At 40.2% G+C, this 27696-nt stretch overlaps 2 protein-coding genes and 1 pseudogene across 2 annotated transcripts; all 3 read left to right on the forward strand.

Annotated features, from left to right (window-relative positions):
* The first annotated feature begins 3922 nt into the window (after window positions 1–3922).
* On the forward strand, window positions 3923–6102 carry LOC121551304 (annotated as a pseudogene).
* A 6507-nt stretch (window positions 6103–12609) lies between these two features.
* LOC123482511 (interferon beta-like) lies at window positions 12610–13595 on the forward strand. The gene is made up of 5 exons (XM_045210629.1): window positions 12610–12735; window positions 12832–12915; window positions 13048–13197; window positions 13294–13386; window positions 13488–13595. The coding sequence occupies exons 1-5, from the start codon at window positions 12610–12612 to the stop codon at window positions 13593–13595; spliced, it is 561 nt and encodes a 186-aa protein (XP_045066564.1).
* Window positions 13596–21359: 7764 nt separating this feature from the next.
* LOC121550643 (interferon beta-like) lies at window positions 21360–22322 on the forward strand. The gene is made up of 5 exons (XM_045210630.1): window positions 21360–21473; window positions 21573–21659; window positions 21786–21935; window positions 22018–22110; window positions 22215–22322. Exons 1-5 carry the CDS (start codon window positions 21378–21380, stop codon window positions 22320–22322), a joined length of 534 nt encoding a protein of 177 aa, XP_045066565.1. The 5' UTR covers window positions 21360–21377.
* The last annotated feature ends 5374 nt before the right edge of the window (window positions 22323–27696 follow it).

Raw genomic sequence — 27696 nt, forward strand, 5'->3', positions numbered from 1 at the left:
GCCTTCTGGATGATAACGGGGTGAACAGGCAGTGGCTCGGGTGGTAGTTGTCCTTGATTATCTTTTTGGCCTTCCTGTGACATCGGGTGCTGTAGGTGACCTGGAGGGCAGGTAGTTTGCCCCCCGGAGATGCGTTGTGCAGACCGCACCACTCTCTGGAGAGCCCTGCGGTTATGGGCTGTGCAGTTGCCATACCAGGCGGTGATACAGCCCGACAGGATGCTCTCAATCGTGCATCTGTAAAAGTTTGTGAGGGTTTTAGGTGAAAGGCCAAATTTCTTCAGCCTCCAGAGGTTGAAGAGATGCTGTTGCGCCTTCTTCACCACACTGTCTGTGTGGTTGGACCATTTCAGTTTGTCATTGATATGTATGCCGAGGAACTTAAAACTTTCCACCTTCTCCACTGCTGTCCCGTCGATGTGGATAGGGGGGTACTCCCTCTGTTGTTTCCTGAAGTCCACGATCATCTCCTTTGTTTGTTTTACATTGAGTGAGAGGTAATTTTCCTGACACCACACTCCGAGAGCCGTCACTTCCTCCCTGTAGGCTGTCTCATCATTATTGGTAATCAAGCCTACTACTGTTGTGTCGTCTGCAAACTTGATGATTGAGTTGGAGGCGTTCATGGCTACGCAGTCATGGGTGAACAGGGAGTACAGTAGGGGGCTGAGCACACTCCCTTGTGGGGCCCCAGTGTTGAGGATCAGCAAAGTGGAGATGTTGTTTCCTACCTTCACCACCTGGGGGCGGCCCATCAGGAAGTCCAGGACCCAATTACACAGGGCCTTAAGCTTGATGATGAGCTTGGAGGGTACTATGGTGTTGAATGCTGAGCTATAGTTAATGAACAGCATTCTTCCATAGGTATTCCTCTTGTCCAGATGGGATAGGGCAGTATGCAGTGTAATGGCGATTGCATCGTCTGTGGACCTATTGGGGCAGTATGCAAATTGAATTGGGTCTAGGTTGACAGGTAAGGTGGAGGTGATATGATCCTTGACTAGTCTCTCAAAGCACTTCATGATGACAGAAGTGAGTGCTACGGGGCGCTAGTCATTTAGTTCAGTTACCTTTGCATTATTGGGTACAGGAACAATGGTGGCCATCTTGAAGAATGTGGGGACGGTAGACTGAGATAGGGAGAGATTTAATATGTCCGTAAACACACCAGTCTTCTAGTCTGTGCATGCTCTGAGGATGCGGCTAGGAATGCCATTGGGCCGGCAGCCTTGCGAATGTTAAAACGTTTAAATGTCTTACTCACGTCGGCCACGGAGAAGGAGAGCCCACAGTCCTTGGTAGCTGGCCGCGTCGGTGGCACTGTATTATCCTCAAAGCGGGCAAAGAACTTGTTTAGCTTGTCTGGAAGCAAGACGTCGGTGTCCGCGACATGGCTGGTTTTCCTATTGTAGTCCGTGATTGTCTGTAAACCCTGCCACATACGTCTCGTGTCTGAGCCGTGGAATTGCTAGTTGCGCCGTGATTGGCTCAGATTCTGTCACTCATGGGGACACTACGTCACCGCAAAATCTATGTGGAGAGCTAGAAAATTCAAGCCCCTTGGGTGATGCCATAGAGTTACATTAGAAATGCCCATCCAAGAAGGCTCAAGGTCATTGTCCACAGATAAAATGATGTCAAATCAAGTTATATTTACCCTAGCTTTGATTGGACTGATCATGTCAACATCATACTTTCAAAATCTTAGCTAGCAAGCTAGACAAGCAGCCATCATCATGAATCAAGTCGACAATCTACTGGCAAATCCTTTTCATCCTTGTCATATGAAGAGATATTATAGATAAAACGTATTGGTGCTCATCGGCCATTGGACATAAACATTACACAACAAGTTGGAATTCGCAAATTCAACAATGAGTGGTTTGGGAGGAATCATTCGCTAACTGCAAGCTTTTCAAAGCAATCACTAGCCTGTTATTCAGTAGAGTGGGTGTGTGGTCCAAGTGTGGGTTTAAGGGTCTCTTTTCCAAGATTAAAAGGATAAACTTTCAACACCATGGACCAAAAAAGGTTGAATACATTGTCCATGCTGTCAATCCAGCATGGCTTCTGCCGCGTTCAAAACAACTGTAAACTCGGAACTGGGAAATCTCAGACTTCAGTGAGTTCAAAACAATTGGAAAGTCGGAGAAAAACGAGCTCCAACTGGGAAAATATATTTTTGAACGGTCATCCAACTCGGAATTCCAAGTCGGGAAGTTGGGCCTCTTTCTAGAGCTCCGACGTCATGATTCGATCTGGGGGTTTTTCGGAGTTCCCAGTTGTCTTGAAAGCATCATAAATCCAGACAATACCTGACTTTGATGACAAAGTTTGATGACAAAATGTGCCCACAAGAAAGACCGCTGCGCCTCCTTCCTTTTCAAGTGAGCACAACAAGGTGAGTCCAAAAATGTATTGTATGCTGCTGCATAAATGACGTAATATGCCAGGGAGATATGTATACTGTAGCTAAGAAAGTAATACTAAGTGTGTGTTGTGTAGTAAGCTGTTAGTAGCCCATGTGCCTAATTTGGTCCCTTTCCCCCTCATAACTTAGCCTACTGTTCTGACTTGATGGTGCACATGTAGCCTATAGCCTGTTTTAGAGAAATGTAATCATCCAATATTGTAAGAGCTTTTATTGTCTGCTTGTATGGCCCCTTTATTTATCCTACGGTTCTGTACAGGGAGAATACTGTAAGAACGGCCCATGTTCTGAATTCTGTCGCTGTACATTTCAAAAGTGCTGAACAAATAGTTAAATCGACTATGTCCCTCCTAGCTCGCTCATTAATGTCTTAAACAAAATAACGGATTGCCTCTTATCCGCTCGTCGTTCCCTTATGCCATAGTTTGTACATCTCAATTGTCAGTAGATACCACATTTGTTTAAGCAAGTCAGCCATGTCAGCTATGTTTTTAAAAAGGCAGTAAAGGAGGCTGAATTAACTATTTGGCTGCCAGACAAGACTCTGCTCATAGCCAGGTGTAGTGGTGGTAAGGATTCACTCCATGGTGCTGAAAAGAAAGCTCTGCTGTTGGGACAGCTTTGTGTCGGCCTTAACAGTTTGTGGGCACCGTTTGTCACCGTTGTAGTGCTATGAATGTATTGTTTAGTGTTGTGTTGTGTTGTGTAGTGGCTTTGCTGGCATGCAAAAAAAATAAATAAAATTAGTTTGCCCCACATGATAAAATCGCTACTGGTCATTTAGTTCAGTTACTTTCGCTTTCTTGGGTACAGGGAAAATATCGTATACCAAGGAACTACACTGAGTGTACAAAACATTAGAGGCTTTCATAGACTGACTAGGTTCAGGTGAAAGCTATGATCCATTATTCATGTCACCTGTTAAATTCAATTTAATCAGCGTAGATTTGAATTTGTATTTATTATGGATCCCCATTAGCTGCTGCCTTGGCATTATCTAAGTGCCTTTGAACGCTAGTAGTTGCCAGGCGCACCGGTTTGAGTGTGTCAAGAACTGCAACGTTGCTGGGTTTTTCACGCTCAACAGTTTCCCGTGTGTATCAAGAATGGTCCACCACCCAAAGGACATCCAGCCAACTTGACACAACTGTGGGACCCATTGGAGTCAACATAGGCCAGCATCCCTGTGGAACGCTTTCGACACCTTGTGAGTCCGTGCCCAGACGAATTGATGCTATTCTGAGGGCAAAATGGGGCGTAACTCAATATTATGAAGGTGTTCCTAATGATTTGTACACTCAGTGTATAGTCAAATATTACTTTCAACTTTTCCTTTGTAAAGAAAACGATAAAGAGAAAATTCCAACAAATCGTGTTGTCGTTGCTCGTCAAAATTGCATCACCAGCAGGTGAAAGTTGGTTACGTCATTGTTTAAATTAAAAGTAGTGACGCTGACGTTTCCCTTTCACTTTCCATTTGTAGCGCAACAGCAAGGACTTGCAGGAACGTCGCGAAACAATATTTCAGACAAACTTACAACGAAACCAATTAAATGTATTTCTTATGTGGTACATTTCTTAAGTTTGGGTTTTATTTCGTCTTCAACGATTTTGTTATCAGACTTTTTTATAAAGTTTTTTTTTTTTTTTGCGGTTCACGCGAAGTTAATGGCAGTTAAAAGCCTAGCTCGCATATAGCCTATTCTCGCGAATAGCCTATATCTAAATATAATAACTTATATTCTCGTGGTTCAACTATCATTCAACTCTGGGATTTGGTCGTCCAGAAGACGGACCAGGCAGGAAATTCCTTTGCCTGCCTGCGCTTGAGTCTGGAACGTTAATATCCCCGTCTCCGGTAGGTTGATCGGGGAAATTCTCCATACAGTTTTATCTTTCCCAACTCCACATAAAACTCCTTAACAGAGCCAAAATGTTCAAACTCAACTGGAAAGCTAAGAGCGAAGCAGACTACTATTTACAATGTATACAATAGAGATCTGAACGTGTATTTGTCTTATTATTTGCAGTATGCAGAGCGTGTGTCATTGCTGTGACTGGATCCGACACCACTACGGACACTTGAGCGCAGAATACCTTTCCCTGCTGGACCAGATGGTGAGTTATCAGCACGCTGTAAGAGCAGACTGAATGCATGTATTAAGGACAGCAAAACAACCAACCAAGTAAAATAGTAATATGTTTCATGTTTAGCCTCTGTGTTAGAAGACTGTAGTCTATATTTGAATATCATAGTAAAAGGGCGCTAAGGCTATAGTGACAGAGATATCTAGAGAGGCTATCTACATTAGGCCTATACTGTCCTTGCAGTTTAAGCTATACTTTTTGACGCGTGACTTAACATACTATATTGATTGTTTTCCAGGGACGAGATATTATAGAGGAGATTTCCCCTGTCCCTTTCCCCAAATTACTATACAGACGCAGAGATAAAGCTGAGGTAAAAACTAGAATTCTAACTTCTCATGTTCTGATATGCTTTAGTATAGCGGTCTTGACCCAACGTTACATTGATGCCATAATTGAAGCCGATACTGTTTCTAATCTTCTTTTGATATCTTCGTGTGTAGTTTGAGGACAAAGTCAGATTCATGAACGAGACAATCTTCCAAATCACAAAACTGTTTGATGGGAATATGAATGCTGTCACCTGGGACAAGAAAAACCTGGATGATTTCCTCAACATTCTCGAACGCCAATTTGAGAACCTTTAGTCCTGTGTAAGTAACGAGTCAATTTAAAATAGAATCCCTGTTTATGTCAGGGTTCTCCAACCCTGTTCATGGAGAGCTACCCTCCTGTAGGTTTTCGCTCCAACCCCAGTTGTAACTAACCTGATTCAGTTTATCAAGCAGCTAATTAATCAGGTGTGCTAGATTAGGACTGGAGTGAAAACCTAAAGGACGGTATCTCTCCAGGAACAGGGTTGGAGAGCCCTGGTTTAGGTGTAGCCTACTAACTGTACAAGTGAGATAATCTATATGGGCTATTATGTTCAGTGCGAGGCTAATGTTTTAATTTTGTCCAACAGGTATCACCTGACAAGAAACATGTGAGGAGACTGAAACTACTTCAAGATGTTGAATAGGGAGGTTCTGAGAAAAATGGTGAGTTTGGTTTTGAATGGCAACATGTTTGATACCTGTAATCAAATGAATATAAACTAGGCTAGGCTAAACAGGAGCAGTTTTAAAACACTTTTTGGTTCTGGGCCCAAATGTATCAAGCGTTTTAGAGAAGTGCTGATCTAGTATCAGGTCTCCTCTGTCCTTATTTATAGTGACCTAAAAAGCACTCCTACTCTGAAAAGTTTAATACATTATTATTATTATTATTATTATTATTATTATTATTATTATTATTATTACATATGGCACCAGGTCTTTCTTTGTTGTTCAAGACAAAATGATCATTATATTGGCCAGAAAGTCCACACCACTAATATTTACATTTTCATTTTTTCAGAACTACAGTGCACAGGCGCTCATCAGGAAAGAGACGAAACTTAATCTTAATCTTAATGTTGGATACTGATCATACGGACTAATCTCAGAAGCTATGCCTTACCAGTTTATAAAGCATGCAAACAATCATGTGGGATCCTAATAGTCTAATTATTATATTTAAATGCATAAATTATAGTTTTTTATTATTATAAATTATTATTTATATTTTGTATTTCCCTTTTGTACCTGTGTTGAACTGAACTGTATTACCTGTCTACTTGAAAAACCTGTGAAATAAATGAATATTGAAAATGTGAGTAAAATGTATTTTGTATAAATTGTCCAAATGTTGTTCTTTTTTAGAACCAATGAGAGTGGATTTATCTAACCATTTGAGGGGATAAAGATTAAACTTGTTGCTGATCGTCAGTCACATGATAATTCTACTTTAAGTTTATACACCACATGACCAAACGTATGTGGACACCTGTTAATCGAACATCTCATTCCCCCCTTTGCTGCTATAACAGCCTCCACCCTTCTGGGAAGGCTTTCCACTAGATGTTGGAACATTGCTGCGGGGACTTGCTTCCATTCAGCCACAAGAGCATTAGTGATGTCGGGCATTGATGTTGGGCGATTAGGCCTGGCTCACAGTCGGCGTTCCAATTCATCCCAAAGGTGTTCGATGGGGTTGAAGTCAGGGTTCTGTGCAGGCCAGTCAAGTTCTTCCACACCGATCTCGACAAACCATTTCTGTATGGACCTCGCTTTGTGCACAGGGGCATTGTCATGCTGAAACAGGAAAGGACCTTCCCCAAACTGTTGCCACAAAGTTGGAAACACAGAATCATCTAGAACGTCATTGAATGCTGTAGCATTAAGATTTCCCTTCATTGGAACTAAGGGGCCTAGCCCGAACCATGAAAAACAGCCCCAGACGATTATTCCTCCTCCACCAAACTTTACAGATGGCACTATGCATTGGGTGGGTAGAGTTCTCCAAACCCAGATTAGTCCGTCGGACTGCCAGATGGTGAAGCGTGATTCATCACTCCACAGAACGCATTTACATTGCTCCAGAGTCCAATGGCGACTAGCTTTACACTACTCCAGCCAACGCTTGGCATTGCGCATTGTGATTTTAGGCTTGTGTGCGGCTGCTCGGCCATGGAAACCCATTTCATGAAGCTCTCGGCGAATAGTTATTGTGCTGACGTTGCTTCCAGAGGCAGTTTGGAACTTGGTAGTGAGTGTTGCAACCAAAGACAGACGATTTTTACGCACTATGCGCTTCAGCACTCGCCGTTCCCGTTCTGTGAGCTTGTGTGGCCTACCACTTAGCGGCTGAGCCGTTGTTGCTCTTAGATGTTTCCAGTTCACAATAACAGCACTTACAGTTGACCGGGGCAGCTCTAGCAGGGCAGAAATCTGACGAACTGACTTGTTGGAAAGGTGGCATCCTATGACCGTACGACGTTGAAAGTCACTGAGCTCTTCAGTAAAGCCATTCTACTGCCAATGTTTGTCTATGGAGATTGCATGGCGGTGTGCTCGATTTTATACACCAGTCAGCAACGGGTGTGGCTGAAATAGCCGAATCCACTAATTTGATGGGGTGTCCACATACTTTTGTATATATAGTGTATATTCTTGTTGTTTTGTTTCTTTCTGTAATTTCTTTTAAATGTGTTTTTCTACTTTGTGAGGGTTACTGTTTTTCTTGTTTGTTTTTGTGTGTCAATCACACTGGGGCAGTGGGCTGAAGGGGGTGGGGAGATCTGGGTGAGGAGTAGACGATAATCTGGGGGACCAGGAACTTTTAGCTCCCACTTGCAATTGTGGGATGTTTATTTATAAAGTCTGTCCAATGTATTAAACACCTGTATGTCTTACTATGATTGGAGGAGAAAGAAGAAAAAGAGATAGAAAGACAGTATGGAAAAAGAGACAAAAAACAAACAATACTTTTAATAGATAATAGTTTGAGGCGGGGTGGCAGTGGGCAAAAAATTAAAACAAATTGATTTAGCTTAGCCATATATATATATATATATATATATATATATATATGACTAAGCTCAATGGATAAGTCTCAATGGATAAATGAGGTCAATTCCTGTATGACATTAGACAAAGGTGTGTATTATATAGGCCAATGTGGCAGCACACAGTCCTTTCATAAGACTTGGAATTCCTGGATAGAATAGAGTTATTGTAGATATACTGTATATCCATTTGTATAATGGTATGAGGTTATTTGGGATAACATCTAGAATGGTGTGTATGTGTGTTTACATTGTATGTCCCCTGTAGCTCAGTTGGAGAGCATGGCGCTTGCAACGCCAGGGTTGTGGGTTCGTTTCCCACGGGGGCCAGTATGGAAATATATGCACTCACTAACTGTAAGTCGCTCTGGATAAGAGCGTCTGCTAAATGACTAAAAATGTAAAAAAAAAGATATGGTATAGTACTCATATGTGCTGTATCTGAATGGTTTGCAGTATGTTTGGTGTATTACAAAAATACTCAGAGCCCCACCTGTTTAGAAAAAAAATGTTATTTTGTTTTTGTTGTTGTTTCCTGTTTCACATGTTATTTTGTCACTAATACGTGTCATTGGTGTATTTGTAAAAATAAAATAAAATAATCATCCAATGGCACATGAAACTGTTAATGAATGCAATGTGTAAAGTCAATAAATACAAGTTCTCCCCAAAAGAAACCTGTCTAGAGTGGATCACAATATGTTATTTGAGTTTAGTAAAGTATATTTTTTCAAGTGAAGATAATCCAATGAGATTATCTCCATTTATGTTTATAGGGTACAAGTGAAGGTTTCGGTACACCGGGTTAACTTCTATCATTTAATTGTTTTACAGTTTCATCATAAGGCTTATGGTGAATCACACAGCTACTCGGCTGTCCCATCTCGGTTGGCTGTCAGGAATTTTGGGAGGTGTTTATATAGGCTACATATTGATGCTTGTCTCAGATTTCCAGACCTATCTTTCTAAAAGAGATTGTTGTGTAGCCGACCATCAACATAACCAATTTGACATGATGGAGTGTTTCATTTAGCATATGTAAGGTGTATCCAACAATTGGATACACATGGAGGGATGCTCCTTTCAAAATCCTAAATAAGCACAACATCAAACTTCTTCAGGATTTGGTGAGATGGCTGACAAAAACCGTTGATGATTGTGTCCGAGCATGAAACGTAGCCTAATTTCTCAATCTGTAGCCTCATTTCTCAATCTTGGCTTATCCTTTGCTGACCATATCATGTTTTAAATACCTAGGGTGGTCGTTTTCCGGTTCAGTGCTTGTAAGAGAACGTGAACATCGAATTCAACATGCATTTGTTATTTGAAGACACCCATTATCAACAGGTAGGTTAAATCTGTAACTTTTACAGTAGACAAATAATTTTCTACAATGGAATGATTTTATAGCACATTGATTTACGTCCATTTTTTTTTCCCAAACGAGAGAGATGGTTTTGACTGCATATATCATTTTAGGTCAAGTGAGAAAGATATTTGCTAAACCTCTTCAGCCTTTGTCATGGAACAAAAGTCACCTGGGTTACTTTAGAAATATAATTTTTAGACAGACAACGAATGTATCTGAATGTGTGAGTATGATTATTTGCTTGCAAGTTGAAATGTCAATACCACTTACTACATTGAATTGTTTCACACAGTTAAATGCAGATGAGAATTCTACCATTGGACACGTTTTCATGGAGAAACTGTCATTCTACAAAACGCTACTTCAGCAAAATGAAGCAACTTCTAAAGCAAAAGGTAAAAATAACACAGTAGCTTATATTGAATGGTTTTATTTGAATCACTTTTTAATTATTATATTTACTCATTTCAATTTACTGTGGGGTTTCATCGTTTCACGACAACAGTTATTGTACTTGGGAGGTTGTTCGAAATGAAATCGTGTGGATATTGAAGAATTTACAGATTCTACTCGAGTCTATGCACCACAAATGAGCAGATATATGTTTATTTAATAACACGACTGACTGTAGGCTACCAAAATAAACATGTTGACCCATTTAACCCATTTGTATTTCAATGACTGCACAAATAAAGTGAAATTCATCTCACGCTTGAAAATAATCATTCATTTGTTGATAGGCCTACAATGTTGATAAACCAATGCCATGATCAGTTAGGTCATTGTTACAAGGTAACCTACAATAAAGGCTTAACATAAAAACTGCACAATCAGAAACCTACACCTCCAATTAACGTCGTCATCATCACCATAACCATCATCATCATTCTATGATTCTATATCTCAATGGGACTTTCCTACTTAAATCAAGGTTTTTAAAAAAGACCCATAAAACATAATCATCATTCACATTAGGCCAAACTCACACATAATCTTCATCCTCGTCGACGTCATGGTAAGCGCCTAATGAAGGCTAATTTAGTGCATATACTATTTTATTAAACAGAAATTATCAAACTGTAAAAAGATCCCCTTGGAATTTACCGAATCAATTTAATAAGAATGAACCCCATGAGAGAAAAGGAAAAGTAATTCCCCTGCATGCTGGCAGCAAAGTCAATACCACCGCACTCTACTCTCGATTTTAGAGGCGGGACGGCTTTAGCTTTCATTCAACACTACCAGTCACTCTATTAATAAAATGTATTTTTATTTGAATGATGTGCAATATTAACACTGAACAGTCATGCTTCAGATTGAACTACCTGATTAAAAGAGTCACAACAGACTAAATGTGTGAACAAAATGATTCTGGTTAACCATACACAGAATCTGAAAAATGTGGTGTGCAATGTCCACAATCTTGAACTTGTAGAAATAGGCTGTTTTCTGTTTTTCATATTCAATTTTGCCTGCTGAATAACTGCTTTCTGTTCTCATGAAATGCCTTGTTCCAATGCAATTCTCTGCATAGACATGTATGATAACTGTTAACTTGCTGGACCCCAAAATAAATCGGATTAATTTCACAATAGCATAATTAAGAATCACCCACTGAAAAGTGGGGCTTATAAAGGGAAGCGAAAGCCTGAACCAAGCAGCCTTCTTCACCACAAAGGAGTGTTTTATACCGTATCGATACTTAGGTTTATTATATAATAAAGGAACTTCAGCAATTGGGTATCATATCGAATCACGATTAAGATAATCGGTTGTTAATCATTTCGAAAGTCTGTTACACTTAAATTATATCCAAGGAAACATGTCTGTATTGAAATGGTGGAGTATCTGCCTGACTCTGTTCTGTCTAGACACAGCAGCATCCAAACCTTGCTGGTGGACGCAGTTTATGAACCAGTCCGCAATTTTTTGCACCAGTCCGCTATTTGGTGTGCACAATTTTATGCTCAATATATCTCATTATTAGGCCTAGATTTTTATTGATTTATTATAGCACATTTTATCTAACCAATGCTTTCACTCTCTGTACCACAATGTTTCATTTAAGGTTACTATCCCAATACAGTTCACTTATTTATATTGATATGACTTTATTTCTGGGTGGACAATTTCCAGTTCTGTGAGCGCATGTTTCCAGAGCATGTTTACAAGAACACACAGGTAGGATACACTTCAGTATCATATAGCAATATTTTGATAGCCTAAACTATAGTATATGATTTCTTGCAATTTCAAAGGGGTAAATTGGAAGTTTAACAATGTAATTTATGAGACACCCTAATGCCTAAAACCTTGTTTTATTTTATCCAGGGCGAGGATGTCTCTGTGGTTGCTTTAGAGGCTTTGGGATATATGGCCCAATTATTTAACAGCCTGACTTCTGTTACCTGCAACAAGGAAACACTGAACCTGTTCAAAAACAGATTACCAGTTAAGTTAAGAAATTAGAGGGATGCGTAAGTATGATCCCTCATGGTGTAGCCTAAGCTATATTTGGGGGGCAGACAATCATTGGCATAGGTCTTTAATTTGTGATTTAATATAAGCGATACATTTTCAGAACCTGTCTTAAGACAGAACTAATTCACTCACCACCATTTTACTTTGTCTCCAGGTCAGATGTGGTGTTGGGGCATCCTCTGGAGTGTTGGTTACTTCAGGCAACGCGTCTATGAAAACATACTTCGACAAGCTGAACACCGTCTTGAAACAGACGGTGGGTCCAATATCAAATGTACTGGAAAAAAGGCTAAATTAATCAGAGGAAAAGTTCTAGATCACCACAAATCGGATGAATTTCGCTGCCACAACTCACATATGAAACTTGGAACTTCCAAGCGCCGTTTTAGTGTCGTCGGATGCGCTGGTGCAGTACCTGCTGTGGTTGAGTTGAGTGAAAAAATGCATGTCTTGTATGCGCTCCAGGAACACAGCGCATGTGCATGGGAGATAGTGGGAGCGGAGGTTCGCTACAAAATTGTGCAGTTTTAAAAATCCCTCCCAAATTCATTCACTTTAACTCATAATTTAGTGAGACTCGCTTTCACTTTTTGTACATCCTTTCAATCGTCACTATTTAAGTTAATCCGCAGATATGGGATCAGAACACAAACCACATTCTAATTGGAGGAAATGTGCAATATACTGGTAACACGTGAGTCAACAATATGCTATCATTTGATCAATGCTTCAGGCTTCAATGAATGAATCATTTTCAGAAATATATTCAACTAACACTGATCATCTGCTACAGGTCGTCTAACTACCCTGAGAATGGCACTTCAGACTATCACTTGGATGAGCGCCTTCCTCTGCCTCGCACAAGTTTGCTCCATGCCCATGCCTTGCCAGCTACAAGGCCAGCTGGTGCGAACAACCCACAACCTACTGAGAGACATGGTACATTTTTTAAATTACTTTTGACTTGAGGTGTATTATCCAACTATGTTTAACTGAATAGCTCAACGTGAATACTGTGTTTTCGCTTTCTTTCAGGGGGGTCATTTTCCTCTGGAGTGCCTGCAGCACAATGTCTTCCTGGCATTCCCAGCCGCCGCATTTGCAACCGGCGCGCCACAGGTAAGGGAAAGCGCGCATATCCAAGGGTTCTTTACAGCATGAAATAGTTTTTTGCAATCGTTAGGATTAGAAAGTAGAAAATTTTAAACTGCCATTTATGTTATTTGAAATTATTGTTGTTGTCCGTTTCAGTTGAGCAGCAGCGGTGCTAAGGCTATTTATGATACATTGAAGAACATCGACTCATTGTTTGGAGCTGACGACCTGCCCACTAAGTGGGACCAACAGAAGTTGGAGAATTTTCAGAATATTATATACCGCCAGATTGAAGAGAGCAAATGTGTGAGTTGCTATGCCAACACAGATAGCTTAACTGTTTAATTGTGGTATGGTGGCATTTTAATTATTATTAATCGCCTGCCTCTTTCTTTCTGGCAGATGATGGGCAGTGTGGATACAAGTGATTATCCCATCAGGGCAGAGGGACTGAATGCATACTTTGGGCACATTGCAGCAGTCCTAAAAGAAAAGGTAGGCTATAGGGTAAAAACAAAGACACATTGTTTTGATACATCTCTACATTGGACAATATTACGCTATATTGCCCTAACAGTTTATTTGTATTTTCACAGAATTTCAGTTACTGCGCCTGGGAAGTGGTTCGAAAAGAGCTCCTGTACACCCTACAGTTCATTCTGGAACACAACTCTGATAGCCTTTTGTGGTCCAACAGAACATGAATTTGAACGTGCAGAATTGATTTACATACTGTACTTGATTTTGATTGCCTACCATTGTACAATTATGTAATGTGTGATGTCAAACTGCAATATTATACATGTATGTATATATTTATTTATCAAGGTTATTTATTTATGTAGGCCTATTTATAAATGTATTCATTTATCTCTTTGAAAATCGTGCCTATATGTTAATCTTCATCAAATGTTAAATTAATAAACTTTTTCTACTTTTAAATATTATTAATCTGAGTGCTCATTCTGTTGGCAAGTCTGTCGGTGTGTGAACATTCAGATTTGGATTAAACATGCTCGGGACATATGCACGGATGGCAGTACAATTAATTCTATAGCCTACTAATCCATAAAGGAAAGCCATACAAACAAGTAAAATGTATCTTCTCAAAATGTAGTTATATTCAAAAGCCTTTTTTCAATGAAGTGTGTTTTAGTACTGGACAGGGCGGGCCTGTTTTGAACGTTTCACTTTGAGCTCCTATACGAATTCCGTTCCTACCATAGAGATCCTATTAAATTATTCGAATTCCAAATTCTATGGTTTCAACCCCCTCTGTGAAATTGGGTTCCACAATTAATAACGTAATCGGAACAATATTAGCCGAATAGAAAGAACAGGTGCACAGTGAATTCACAAGCAGTGAGGTAAAATGGTCGAACTTTAGCCTTCATTCAACACTATCAGTCTTTCTATTAATAACTTCTATTTTATTTCAATTATGTGCAATATAAACACTGAACAGCCATATGCTTCAGATTGCACTGCCTGATTAAAAGAGAGTCAACAGACTAAATGTGTGAGCAAAATGTGGTCTCTGTGAAACGCCTATTGAAACAATTGTTCTTGCTAACCCTACACAGAATCTGAAAAGTGTGGTGTGCAATGTCCACAATTTCAGCATATTTATATTGAACATGGCCCTCATTTAATAAGACAGAGTCCTGCACCATTGTATTATAGCGTTATTCGTTTTTCATATTCAATATTGCCTGCTGAATAACTGCTGAATGTTATCATTAAATGCCTTGCTTCAATGCAATTATTTGCACAGACATGTATGAAAACTGTTCACTTACATTTTATTTTTCTGATTAATTTCACAATAGCATAATTAAGAATCACCCACTCAGTGGGGCTTATAAAGGGAAGCGAAAGCCTGAACCATGCAACCTTCTTTACCACAAATTATTTTTGTAGGTTGGGCAGACTGAACGATCTGAGCATAGATCTGATATTAGATATGGTGAGTAATTTTAATTGCACCAGTCCACTATTTGGTGTGCCCAAATTGATGCGCAATATTCGCAATGATGTTCAAATTTTACTTTGTATTATAGCACATTTCATGTAACCAACGATTTCACTCTGTACCACAATATTTAATTTAAGGTTGCTCTCCCGGTAGCCTACAGTTCACTTGATATTGATTTGACTTCTATCTCAGGGTGGACACTTTCCAGTTCTGTGTCTAGAAGAAAATGTCAATGCATGTTTCCAGAGGATGTTTACAAGAACACACATGTAGCATACACTTCAGTATCATATAGCAAGATGCTGACAGCCTAAACTACGTCAATTCCACGTTGGTTCAAAGTAATTTCATTGAAATGACGTGGAAACAACGTCGATTCAACCAATGTGGGTAATGCCTAAAACCCTGTTTTATTTTATCCAGGGCGAGGACGTCTCTGTTTTTGCATTAGAGGCTATGGGATACATGGCCCTAAACCTGTTCAAAAACATAATATCTTGTCAAATTGAGAATTTAGAGGAATTAGATTATTTCCTCTTGTGTAACCTATAGGTTATATTTCGGGGGGCAGACAGTCGTGGGCATTGGTATTTAATTTAGACACTACAGTTACTTATTTATTCAAATATTTTATGTATCTTTCATAAGACAGAACTAATGCACTCACCACCATTTTATGTTATCTCCAGGTCGGAGGTGATGTTGGGGCATCCTCTGGAGATGGAGGGTCGATTACTGCAGGCAACGCGTCTCTCAAAACATATTTCGATAAGATGAACACCGTCTTGAAACACAAGGTCGGTCCAATATCAAATGCCCTCGAAAATAGACTAATTTAATCTGAGCAAAAGTTCTAGATCACCACTAATTGGATGCATTTCTCTTCCACAACTCACATATGAAACTGGGAACATCCAAGCGCCGTTGTAGTGTCGTTGGATGCGTTGGCGCAGCACTTGCTGTGGTTGAGTTGACTGAGATGTTTGTATTTATTTTATGCTCTCCAGGAACACAACACATGCGCATGCGAGATCGTGAGAGAGGAGGTTTGCGACAACCTGGTGCATGTCAAGAAATTCCTCGACAGCAGAGTCAAGCCGTGAGGAAGTCAACAGCAGAGTCAAGCCATAAGGAAGAAGCGGTCTGTTGGAGAACCACATAATCATCATTGGAGACATGTGACATGTTCCTGAGGCTGGCTAATAGATTGATGGCTGATATATTTACTGACTGACTGATTTATTTATAAACATTGGTTGACTGATATTTATATGTGAAGGCTATGTATTTATTTATGTATTCCTTTATTTATTTATAATACAATTAAATGAAAAATACATGCATCTATTATCATTTTGTTTCTATTCATTCATTTATATATTCAGTCATCCATGCATTCATCCATTCAGTCTTTAATGCATTCATTTGTTTATAGACTTACTTTTTAAAAGGGGCAATCTGAAGTTCAAACAACACCAAAGCGGTCACTCAACCACTATTTTGGTAAATAGCTGAGGGATGGGGTTCGAGAAAAGTAACCACGGTCAGAGAGCTATTGATTCAAGTAATGACCATCCAAGAGATCAAAATTATAGTTTTAACTACATTTTGAAGCTATACAGTGTTTAGATTAATATTGTTTCAAACAATGTAATAAAACAAGTATATTTTTGGTTCTGTTGAGGTAAGACAGTTGAACTAAACTCATGAGGCATTTAACATTGATATATTCTTCAAGAATCAATGGGTAGCCTGTATATAATTAATTAAAAAGTCCATAAATGGATGTAGCAATCGCAGAAAATTCCCCTTTAATGTAGCATGTCCAGGATGATGAAATGTTATAGCATAAGGAATTATGATTTAGGTCATTTTCTAATAAACATACGATAATGTTATCACAACACATTGGCAAATTGTTTTATTCATATAGGCCTGCTAGTCTCTCCTAATGATGAAATATTTGAATGTTAATGTTAGCCTGATTATTCAGATACAGACGTCATAAAATGCTGGCGAATTTCTATTTAATTTCTATTTAATCTTCAGTTATTATCAACAGTTTAATTCAACTGTATAGACATGAATGAGACCATATTAAGTTATTTGTGGCTCAGCTGGTAGAGCATGGTGCTTGCAATGCCAGTGTTGTGGGTTCAATTCCCATAGCATCTGCCTCTAACCCTAGGAAGCTCTTTGCCACCTTCTCCTCCCTGCTGAATCCTGTCATATCCTCACATGGCCTCTCCTATCATTGCTACGCAGACGACACACACAACTAATCTTCTCCTTTCCCCTTCTGATAACCAGGTGGCGAATCGCATCTTTGCATGTCTGGCAGACATATCAGTATGGATGACGGATCACCACCTCAAGCTGAACCTTGGCAAGACGGAGCTGCTCTTCCTCCCGGGGAAGGACTGCCCGTTCCATGATCTCACCATCACGGTTGACAACTCCATTGTGTCCTCCTCCCAGAGTGCGAAGAGCCTTGGCGTGACCCTGGACAACACCCTGTCGTTCTCCGCTAACATCAAGGCGGTGACCCGATCCTGTAGGTTCATGCTCTACAACATTCGGAGAGTACGACCCTGCCTTACACAGGAAGCGGCACAGGTCCTAATCCAGGCACTTGTCATCTCCCGTCTGGATTACTGCAACTCGCTGTTGGCTGGGCTCCCTGCCTGTGCCATTAAACCCCTACAACTCATCCAGAATGCCGCAGCCCGTCTGGTGTTCAACCTTCCCAAGTTCTCTCACGTCACCCCGCTCCTCCGCACACTACACTGGCTTCCAGTTTAAGCTCGCATCTGCTACAAGACCATGGTGCTTGCCTACGGAGCTGTGAGGGGAACGGCACCTCCGTACCTTCAGGCTCTGATCAGTCCCTACACCCAAACGAGGGCATTGCGTTCATCCACCTCTGGCCTGCTGGCTCCCTACCTCTGCTGAAGCACAGTTCCCGCTCAGCCCAGTCAAAACTGTTCGCTGCTCTGGCACCCCAATGGTGGAACAAGCTCCCTCACGACGCCAGGACAGCGGAGTCACTCACCACCTTCCGGAGACATTTGAAACCCCACCTCTTTAAGGAACACCTGGGATAGGATAAAGTAATCCTTCTACCCCCCTTACCCCCACCCCCAAAAAAAAAAAAAAAAAATACATTGTAAAGTGGTTATCCCACTGGCTATAAGGTGAATGCACCAATTTGTGAGTCGCTCTCGATAAGAGCGTCTGCTAAATGACGTAAATGTAAATGGGACAAGCAAAAAAAAAAAAAATGTATGTATGCACTCACTACAGTAAGTCGCTCTGGATAAACGCGTCTGCTAAATGACAAAAATGTAAATCATCATCTCACAGAGAGAGATATTGGTTGACTGATATGTATTTATGATTTTATTTATAATAACATTGAATGAAAAATACATGTATCTATTCATTCACTTATCCTTTCATGCATTCATTTGTTTGTTGACTGACTTTTTTAAAGCGGCAATCTGCAAATCAAACGACAACAAAGCCAATCCCCGCCACTGTTTTGTTAAATAGCAAAGGGATGGGATTGGAGAAAAGTAACCACGGTCAAATTCATAGAGAGCTCAGGATGCAATGAAATCAAAATGAGACTATAGTTTTAACCACATTTTGAGGACATACAGTATTTGCTTACAATTAGCAAAATTATTTACAAACAATGAGTAAATAAAGCTTATAATTTGGGTTCTGGTGGGATACGACTGTTGAACTATGAGCCATTTAAAAGTTGTGTCTATTATTTAATAATCAATAGCTATATATCATTAATTTAAAAGTCCCAAAATGGAAGTACAATTTTACAGATTGCCCCTTTAACGTAGCATGTCCAGGAGGATGGCATGTTGTAGTAGGCCTATTAGGTAGTTTTAAATTATTTACATCATTTTCTGATAAACCTATGACGAGGTTATCACAACACATTGGGACATTAGTTTATTCAGATAAATAACGACAAAATATTAAAATATTAATGTTAACCCAGATATTTGGTTCTAGTTTGCCTAGATTATTTAGATGATAAAGACATATAGAGGTCTACTGCATTCATCGTATAGTTAAGGGTCAATATTCTCTCTCTCTCCCTCTCTCTATTTTAGCAATGTTTGAGCCTTCGCAAGGCCAGATGAGACATTGTTTAGAACTAGCCTACTGAGGACACACTCTGTACATAATGAGAGAGAAGTTGAGGATACCAAAAGGGAAATCTGGTAGGTCTATTGCGGTTTTAACTAGGCCAAACTTTCCCAAATTCATTCATTTTTTACTCAAACCTAGTGAGACCCCCATTCACTTTTTGTACATCCTTTAAATTCTCACAATTTCAGTTAATCCGCAGATACAGTGAGGGAAAAAAGTATTTGATCCCCTGCTGATTTTGTACATTTGCCCACTGACAAAGAGATGATCAGTCTATCATTTTAATGGTAGGTTAATTTGAACAGAGAGAGACGGAATAACAACAAATAAATCCAGAAAAACGCATGTCAAAAATGTTATAAATTGATTTGCATTTTAATGAGGGAAATAAGTATTTGACCCCTCTGCAAAACATGACTTAGTACTTGGTGGCAAAACCCTTGTTGGCAAATATACAGGTCAGACGTTTCTTGTAGTTGGCCACCAGGTTTGCACACATCTCAGGAGGGATTTTGTCCCACTCCTCTTTGCAGATCTTCTCCAAGTCCTTAAGGTTTCGAGGCTGACGTTTGGCAACTCGAACCTTCAGCTCCCGCCACAGATTTTCTATGGGATTAAGGTCTGGAGACTGGCTAGGCCACTCCAGGACCTTAATGTGCTTCTTCTTGAGCCACTCCTTTGTTGCCTTGGCCGTGTGTTTTGGGTCATTGTCATGCTGGAATACCCATCCACGACCCATTTTCAGTGCCCTGGCTGAGGGAAGGAGGTTCTCACCCAAGTTTTGACTGTACATGGCCCCGTCCATCGTCCCTTTGATGCAGTGAAGTTGTCCTGTCCCCTTAGCAGAAAAACACCCCCAAAGCATAATGTTTCCACCTCCATGTTTGACGGTGGGGATGGTGTTCTTGGGGTCATAGGCAGCATTCCTCCTCCTCCAAACACGGCGAGTTGAGTTGATGCCAAAGAGCTCGATTTTGGTCTCATCTGACCACAACACTTTCACCCAGTTCTCCTCTGAATCATTCAGATGTTCATTGGCAAACTTCAGACGGGCCTGTATATGTGCTTTCTTGAGCAGGGGGACCTTGTGGGCGCTGCAGGATTTCAGTCCTTCACGGCGTAGTGTGTTACCAATTGTTTTCTTGGTGACTATGGTCCCAGCTGCCTTGAGATCATTGTCAAGATCCTCCCGTGTAGTTCTGGGCTGATTCCTCACCGTTCTCATGATCATTGCAACTCCACGAGGTGAGATCTTGCAAGGAGCCCCAGGCCGAGGGAGATTGACAGTTATTTTGTGTTTCTTCCATTTGTGAATAATCGCACCAACTGTTGTCACCTTCTCACCAAGCTGTTTGGCGATGGTCTTGTAGCCCATTCCAGCCTTGTGTAGGTCTACAATCTTTCCCCTGACATCCTTGGAGAGCTTGGAATCTGATTGATTGATTGCGTCTGTGGACAGGTGTCTTTTGTACAGTTAACAAGCTGAGATTAGGAGCACTCCCTTTAAGAGTGTGCTCCTAATCTCAGCTCGTTACCTGTATAAAAGACACCTGGGAGCCAGAAATCTTTCTGATTGAGAGGGGGTCAAATACTTATTTCCCTCTGTCACGATCGTCATACAGAGTGGACCAATGCGCAGCGTGATAAGTGAACATACTTTTAATGAGTACTATTCAATGACAACAAAACAACAAAACGATACGTGAAGTCCTAGGTAACAGACACAAACCATACACGGAACAAGATCCCACAAAATACTGTGGAAAACAGGCTGCCTAAGTATGGTTCCCAATCAGAGACAACAAGCAACAGCTGATACTCGTTGCCTCTGATTGAGAACCACCCTGGCCAACACAGAAACACATGAGCTAGATAATGAACCTAGAACCCAAACACATAGAAACTACACACCCTGGCTCAACATAACAGAGTCCCAGAGCCAGGGCGTGACACCCTCATTAAAATGCAAATCAATTTATAACATTTTTGACATGCGTTTTTCTGGATTTTTTTGTTATTCTGTCTCTCACTGTTCAAATAAACCTACCATTAAAAGTATAGACTGATCCTTTCTTTGTCAGTGGGCAAACATACAAAATCAGCAGGGGATCAAATACTTTTTTCCCTCACTGTATGGGATCAGAACACAAACCACATTCTGACTCTGGAGGTTATGTGCACTATACTGGCAACAGGTGAGTCTATATGCTATCATTTTATCATTACTTCAGGTTTTAACGAATGAATCATTTTCAGGATTAAATTTAACTAACAATGATACTCTGTTGCAGGTCATCTAGCTACCCTAAGAGTGGCACTTCAGACTATCACTTGGATGAGCACCTTCCTCTGCCTCGCGCAAGTTTGCTCCATGCCTTGTCAGTTAAAAGAACAGCTGGTGCGAACAACCCACAACCTACTGAGAGACATGGTACATTTTTTAAATTACTTTGGGCTTTAATTGTAGTATCTAACAAAGTGTATTAACTGACTAACTCAGCCTGACTTCTGTGTTTTGTCTTTCTTTCAGGGAGGTAATTTTCCTCTGGAGTGCCTGCAGGATAATGTCTTCATGGCATTCCCAGCCACTGCTTTCGCAACCTCCGGCGCGCCACAGGTAACCGCATGGGCTCATATCCAAGTGTTCATTAGAGCATGAAAGTATATTTGCAACCCTTACAATAAATAAGACAATCTTACACTGTCATATGTTATTTGAAATTATTGTTCTTGTCCGTTTCAGTTGAGCAGCAGCGGTGTTAAGTCTATTTATGAGACATTGAAGAACATCGACTCATTGTTTGGAGTTGACGACCTGCCAACAATGTGGGACCAACAGAAGTTGGAGTATTTTCAGAATATTATCTACCGTCAGATTGAAGAGAGCAAATGTGTGAGTACCTACCTATGCTAATACAGATTACTTAAACATTTGAATTATTTTTGTTCGCCTGCCTCTTTTCTTCTTGTGTCAGATGATGGGGAGTGTGGATACACGTGATTATCTAGTATGGGCAAAGGTGCTGAAGACATACTTCGGGAACATCGCAGAAGTCCTAAAAGAAAAAGTAGGATAAAAGCAAAAATACTATAATAGAAAACACTACTTTGATAATATATCTATGTCAATATTAGCCTACATTTCCCTAACAGTTTATTTGTATTTTCACAGAATTTCAGTTACTGCGCCTGGGAAGTGGTTCGAAAAGAGCTCCTGTACACCCTACAGTTCATTCTGGAACACAACTCTGATAGCCTTTTGTGGTCCAACAGAACATGAATTTGAACGTGCAGAATTGATTTTCATACTGTACTTGATTTTGATTGCCTACCATTCTACAATTATGTAATGTGTGATGTCAAACTGCAATATAATGGATTTATTTATGTATATTTCAAGGTTACATTTTTATTTATTTGAAAATCGTGCATATTGTTGCTGTCAGGTAAATACAAATTTTTATACTTTCAAATATTGCTACTCTGTGTGCTCATTCTGTTGCATCTTGATGCACTGTCTGTCGGCGTGTAAACGTTCAGATTTGAGTTAAACATGCTCAGGACATGCACGGTTGGCAGTGGAATTTGGCCTATAGCATACTAATCTATAAAGGAAAGTCCTAAAAAACAAGTCAGATGTAACTTCTCAAACTGTAGTTAGTCTATATTCAAAAGCCTGTCTTCAATGAGGATAAGTAAACGGGTTTCAGCAGGGCTCGCCTGTTTTGAACACAGTACTTTGAGCTATTACAAATTCCGTTTCAACCCCCTCCATTAAATTGCATTCCACAATAACGTAATCAAAGCAATATTCGTCGAATAGACAGAAAATATGCATAGTGAATTCACAAGCAGTGAAGTAAAACAGTTTTCCCTACTGTTTTCTTTTCTAGTTTCAGTTTCCATTTCCTAGCGCATACAGTGCCTTCAAAAAGTGTTCATACCCTAAAACTTATTCCACATTTTGTTGTGTTACAGCTTGAATTAAAAATTGATTAAATACAATAACTTTCATATTATGGGGTATTGTGTGTAGGCCAGTGACAAAAAATCTAAATGTAATCACGTTTTAAATTCAGGCTATAAAACAACAAAATGTGGAAAAAGTCAAGGGGTGAAAATACTTTCTGAAGGCAATGTACATGCATGTAGCCTATTGCTGTAGGGTTCATGTAAGGTTACAGCCAGGTGTAGTCAGATCATGTCTAAACAGTGAGGTTTGACTGAGGGCCAGTTGAGCTCAGTGAGAATCAGATGATTTATATCTAATGGAGCCAGAAGGGTAAACAGAATGACACACCCTGCACTGCTCATTAAGTAAACCTGACATAGAAACATGGAGGTGAATCATATTTTATGGCATATGATTCACTGACTTGAGATCGAAACGAATCTATATATAAACACAATGGTTAATGAACAGGTGTCAAGGTATTAAGTGTTATGATTCACCACATAGACCTACATTATCATAGGTCTGATTTTTAAGCACCGCTAGCTAAAACAGAAATATCGCATCTGATTCACAGGGGATTATTACCGTGGAAGTTCATGAAGGGGCTATAAATGCTGTGGTATATCTGTATGAGAACTACACCCTAGAATATGACATGTTGGACGGGTCTGACAGTCTGAATTAGAACAGAATGTCAACATTTGGCAGAACATTGCTAATCACTAAAGAAAAGTTATGGTATTAAATGTCAGTTTTTCATATTGCTTTTTCTCACCATCACTTACCATTACATTTTTATTAACAAATAACTATTACATTTAAGGAAATAGTCTTACGCTATTGCAGGAGTAACATTTGAATTCCTTTTTAAGTCAAAGTTATGGATTAACCCTAGCGTAGATCATTTGACTCAATAATTCACATGCAAATATATGAGAGTTTGGGATATGATTGAGGTTAAAACCTTTCACAAGGTCAGGAAATAGCATCTGGTTTTGTAAAACTCAGTCTCTTATAGGTGATTTATTCATCTTCTTCTGAGGTCAAGTACTACTCATCATCCTTGGCCCAATAATTGTCTTCAAAATACCCGCAGTCTGCCACTTCCACCGAATGTGTGTTATTAGTCGGTATTTAGCTGAACTAGTGCTATGAAGGGAGGTGTGAGCTGTGAAGTGACTCACAACTTCAGCCCACACCTGTGAAAACAACAAGCTAACCCTGGAAGACACCAAAGACATGAGGCTTTAGGCAACCGACCATAAACCACTTCTCTTCTAATCCTCAAATCAAACGGTGTTGGCCAATACAGTCATGTCCATAATTATTGGCACCCTTGATATAGATGAGCAAAAAATACTGTATATAAAATATAGTAAATAATACAAATACTGAGCCACGTATATTGCATGCTAAATATTATTTTATACTCTTACAATTGCTCAGAGAAAGAGATTTGAGAACACGTTGGGAGGGATCTTAGATCATTCCTCCATACAGAATCTTTCCAGACCCTTGATCTCCTTTGTCTGCTCTTATGGACTGCCTGCCCTCTTCAATTCAAAACACAGGTTTGAGGTATACCGTAGATATGAGGTACTTTGCTTCCGCTTTTCAGGCCAAAGAGCTCTATTTTCATGTCATCTGACCATCTGAGTTTGATGGTCAGAAGACAGTGGTGGGTTTGGCGTTGAAAAACAGAAGCATATGCAGAAAATTACCTTATACCTACAGTAAAATATGGTGGTGGATCTTTGATGTTATGGGGCTATTTTGCTTCCACTGGTCCTGGGGCCCTTGTTAATTGACCACAAAAATCATCATTTTGCAATGTCCATCTCAGTCTCTGGACTTGAACCCCGTTGACAACTTGTGGTTTGAATTGAGGAGGGCAGTCCATAAGAGCAGAAGAAGGATATCAACAATCTGGAAATATTCTGTGTGGAGGAATGGTCAAAGATCCCTCCCAACATGTTATCCAATCTCATAAAACATTTCAGAAAAAGGCTCAGTGTTGTTATCCGAGAGTATTGAAAACAGGAGTGCCAATTTTTTGACCCCCATTTTAACAAAAAAATAATGTGGTTACTTGTTAAACAAAATCTGTTTCTCTGAGCAATTGTATTAGTTTAAAATTATATAATGTCCCACTTTTTTTTGGAGCACACAACATAGCTCAGTATTATTATACCGTTTTTTTGCTAATCTTTATCAAGGGTACCAATAATTATGGACCTGACTGTATGTCTCCTCCCAAACCATCCATGGTTGCCTGGTTATCTCTCTCTTCATTGGGATTCTTCATCATACCAGAGTGTGGATAAGTTCGAAGTCTGATGCTGACTAATATAGATTACTGTAAACTTAACAGAGACAACAGATTGCAACTCCAACTTTCAACACATATTGTACCTCCCATATTGGGCTGCCAAAATGGGTGGATGGCTGCCTGGGTATGTCTCCTCATTCAGATTCCAGGACTACGGAGTGTGGATAAGCTAGGAGACAAGTCTAATGCTGACTAATATACAGTCGTGGTCAAAAGTTTTGAGAATGACACAAATACTAATTTTCACAAAGTCTGCTGCCTCAGTTTTGATGATGGCAATTTGCATATACTCCAGAATGTCATGAAGCGTGATCAGATGAATTGCAATTAATTGCAAAGTCCCTCTTTGCCATGAAAATGAACTTAATCCCCCTGCATTTCAGCCCTGCCACAAAAGGACCAGCTGCCATCATGTCAGTGATTCTCTCTTAAACACAGGTGAGAGTGTTGATGAGGACAAGGCTGGAGATCACTCTGTCATGCTGATTGAGTTAGAATAACAGACTGGAAGCTTTAAAAGGAGGGTGGTGCTTGAAATCATTGTTCTTCCTCTGTTAACCATGGTTACCTACAAGGAAACACGTGGCGTCATCATTGCTTTGCACAAAAAGGGCTTCACAGGCAAGGATATTGCTGCTAGTAAGATTGCACCTAAATCAACTATTTATCGGATCATCAAGAACTTAAAGGAGAGAGGTTCAATTGTTGTGAAGAAGGCGTCAGGGCACCCAAGAAAGTCCAGCAAGCGCCAGGACCGTCTCCTAAAGTTGATTCAGCTGCAGGATCAGGGCACCACCAGTGCAGAGCTTGCTCAGGAATGGCAGCAGGCAGGTGTGAGTGCATCTGCACGCACAGTGAGGCGAAGACTTTTGGAGGATGGCCTGGTGTCAAGAAGGGCAGCAAAGAAGCCACTTCTCTCCAGGAAAAACATCAGGGACAGACTGATATTCAGCAAAAGGTACAGGGATTGGACTGCTGAGGACTGGGGTAAAGTCATTTTCTCTGATGAATCCCCTTTCAGATTGTTTGGGGGATCCGGAAAACACCTTGTCCGGAGAAGACAAGGTGAGCGCTACCATCAGTCCTGTGTCATGCCAACAGTAAAGCATCCTGAGACCATTCTTGTGTGGGGTTGCTTCTCAGCCAAGGGAGTGGGCTCACTCACAATTTTGCCTAAGAACACAGCCATGAATAAAGAATGGTACCAACACATCCTCCGAGAGCAACTTCTCCCAACCATCCAAGAACAGTTTGGTGACGACCAATGCCTTTTCCAGCATGATGGAACACCTTGCCATAAGGCAAAAGTGATAACTAAGTGGCTCGGGGAACAAAACATCGACATTTTGGGTCCATGGCCAGGAAACTCTCCAGACCTTAATCCCATTGAGAACTTGTGGTCGATCCTCAAGAGGCGGGTGGACAAACAAAAACCCACAAATTCTGACAAACTCCAAGCATTGATTATGCAAGAATGGGCTGCCATCAGTCAGGATGTGGCCCAGAAGTTAATTGACAGCATGCCAGGGCGGATTGCAGAGGTCTTGAAAAAGAAAGGTCAACACTGCAAATATTGACTCTTTGCATAAACTTAATGTAATTGTCAATAAAAGTCTTTGACACTTATGGAATGCTTGTAATTATACAATAGTAACATCTGACAAAAATATCTCATAACACTAAAGCAGCAAACTTTGTGAAGACCAATCCTTGTGTCATTCTCTAAACATTTGACCACGACTGTACATTACTGTACGTACATTTCACGACAACAAATTGAAACAATCTATACTTTTATGTGTTTGGCTGTCAATCACTAAAACCTGCTAATCAGGAGGGAAAACGTAATACTACTGGACGTGGCACTGACTGCACTTTGTTGTAATTCAATAAATAACATTACAACTGAAAATATTTATATTTGTTACACTTTCATCCTACAATAACACAATATCATAAAATGACTGTGACCCACCACATTGACTTACAGTAAAATAGTCTGCAATGCACTCATACACTTCTAATGACGCAGAGGCAGACTAGGATAGAGAGGAGTTCGGTATCCATGGCTGCAGATGTTTAGATTAGAAAACAAAAACAATGAAAGGAAAACAATTCTAAAACGGGAGAAGAAAACTCCCTTTGAGACGTTGTGATATGATGATCTCATGGCATGACAAATAGCACTGGTGAGACTGGTTTGAGGAAGCTTACACACCGTGCCAGTGGTAAAGAGGCTCCCCTGGGGGAGCACACTGATGCACAGGCGAGCCAACGCTCAGTGCCTACTGGCGGATTGTGACTCCTTTACTGTCTCATTGCTTAATCATCTAATTGGACAATTTGACACATTTTACCACCAAACACAAA

The sequence above is a fragment of the Coregonus clupeaformis genome, chromosome 35 (assembly GCF_020615455.1).
Source record: "Coregonus clupeaformis isolate EN_2021a chromosome 35, ASM2061545v1, whole genome shotgun sequence".
In the NCBI taxonomy this organism is placed as follows: domain Eukaryota; kingdom Metazoa; phylum Chordata; class Actinopteri; order Salmoniformes; family Salmonidae; genus Coregonus; species Coregonus clupeaformis.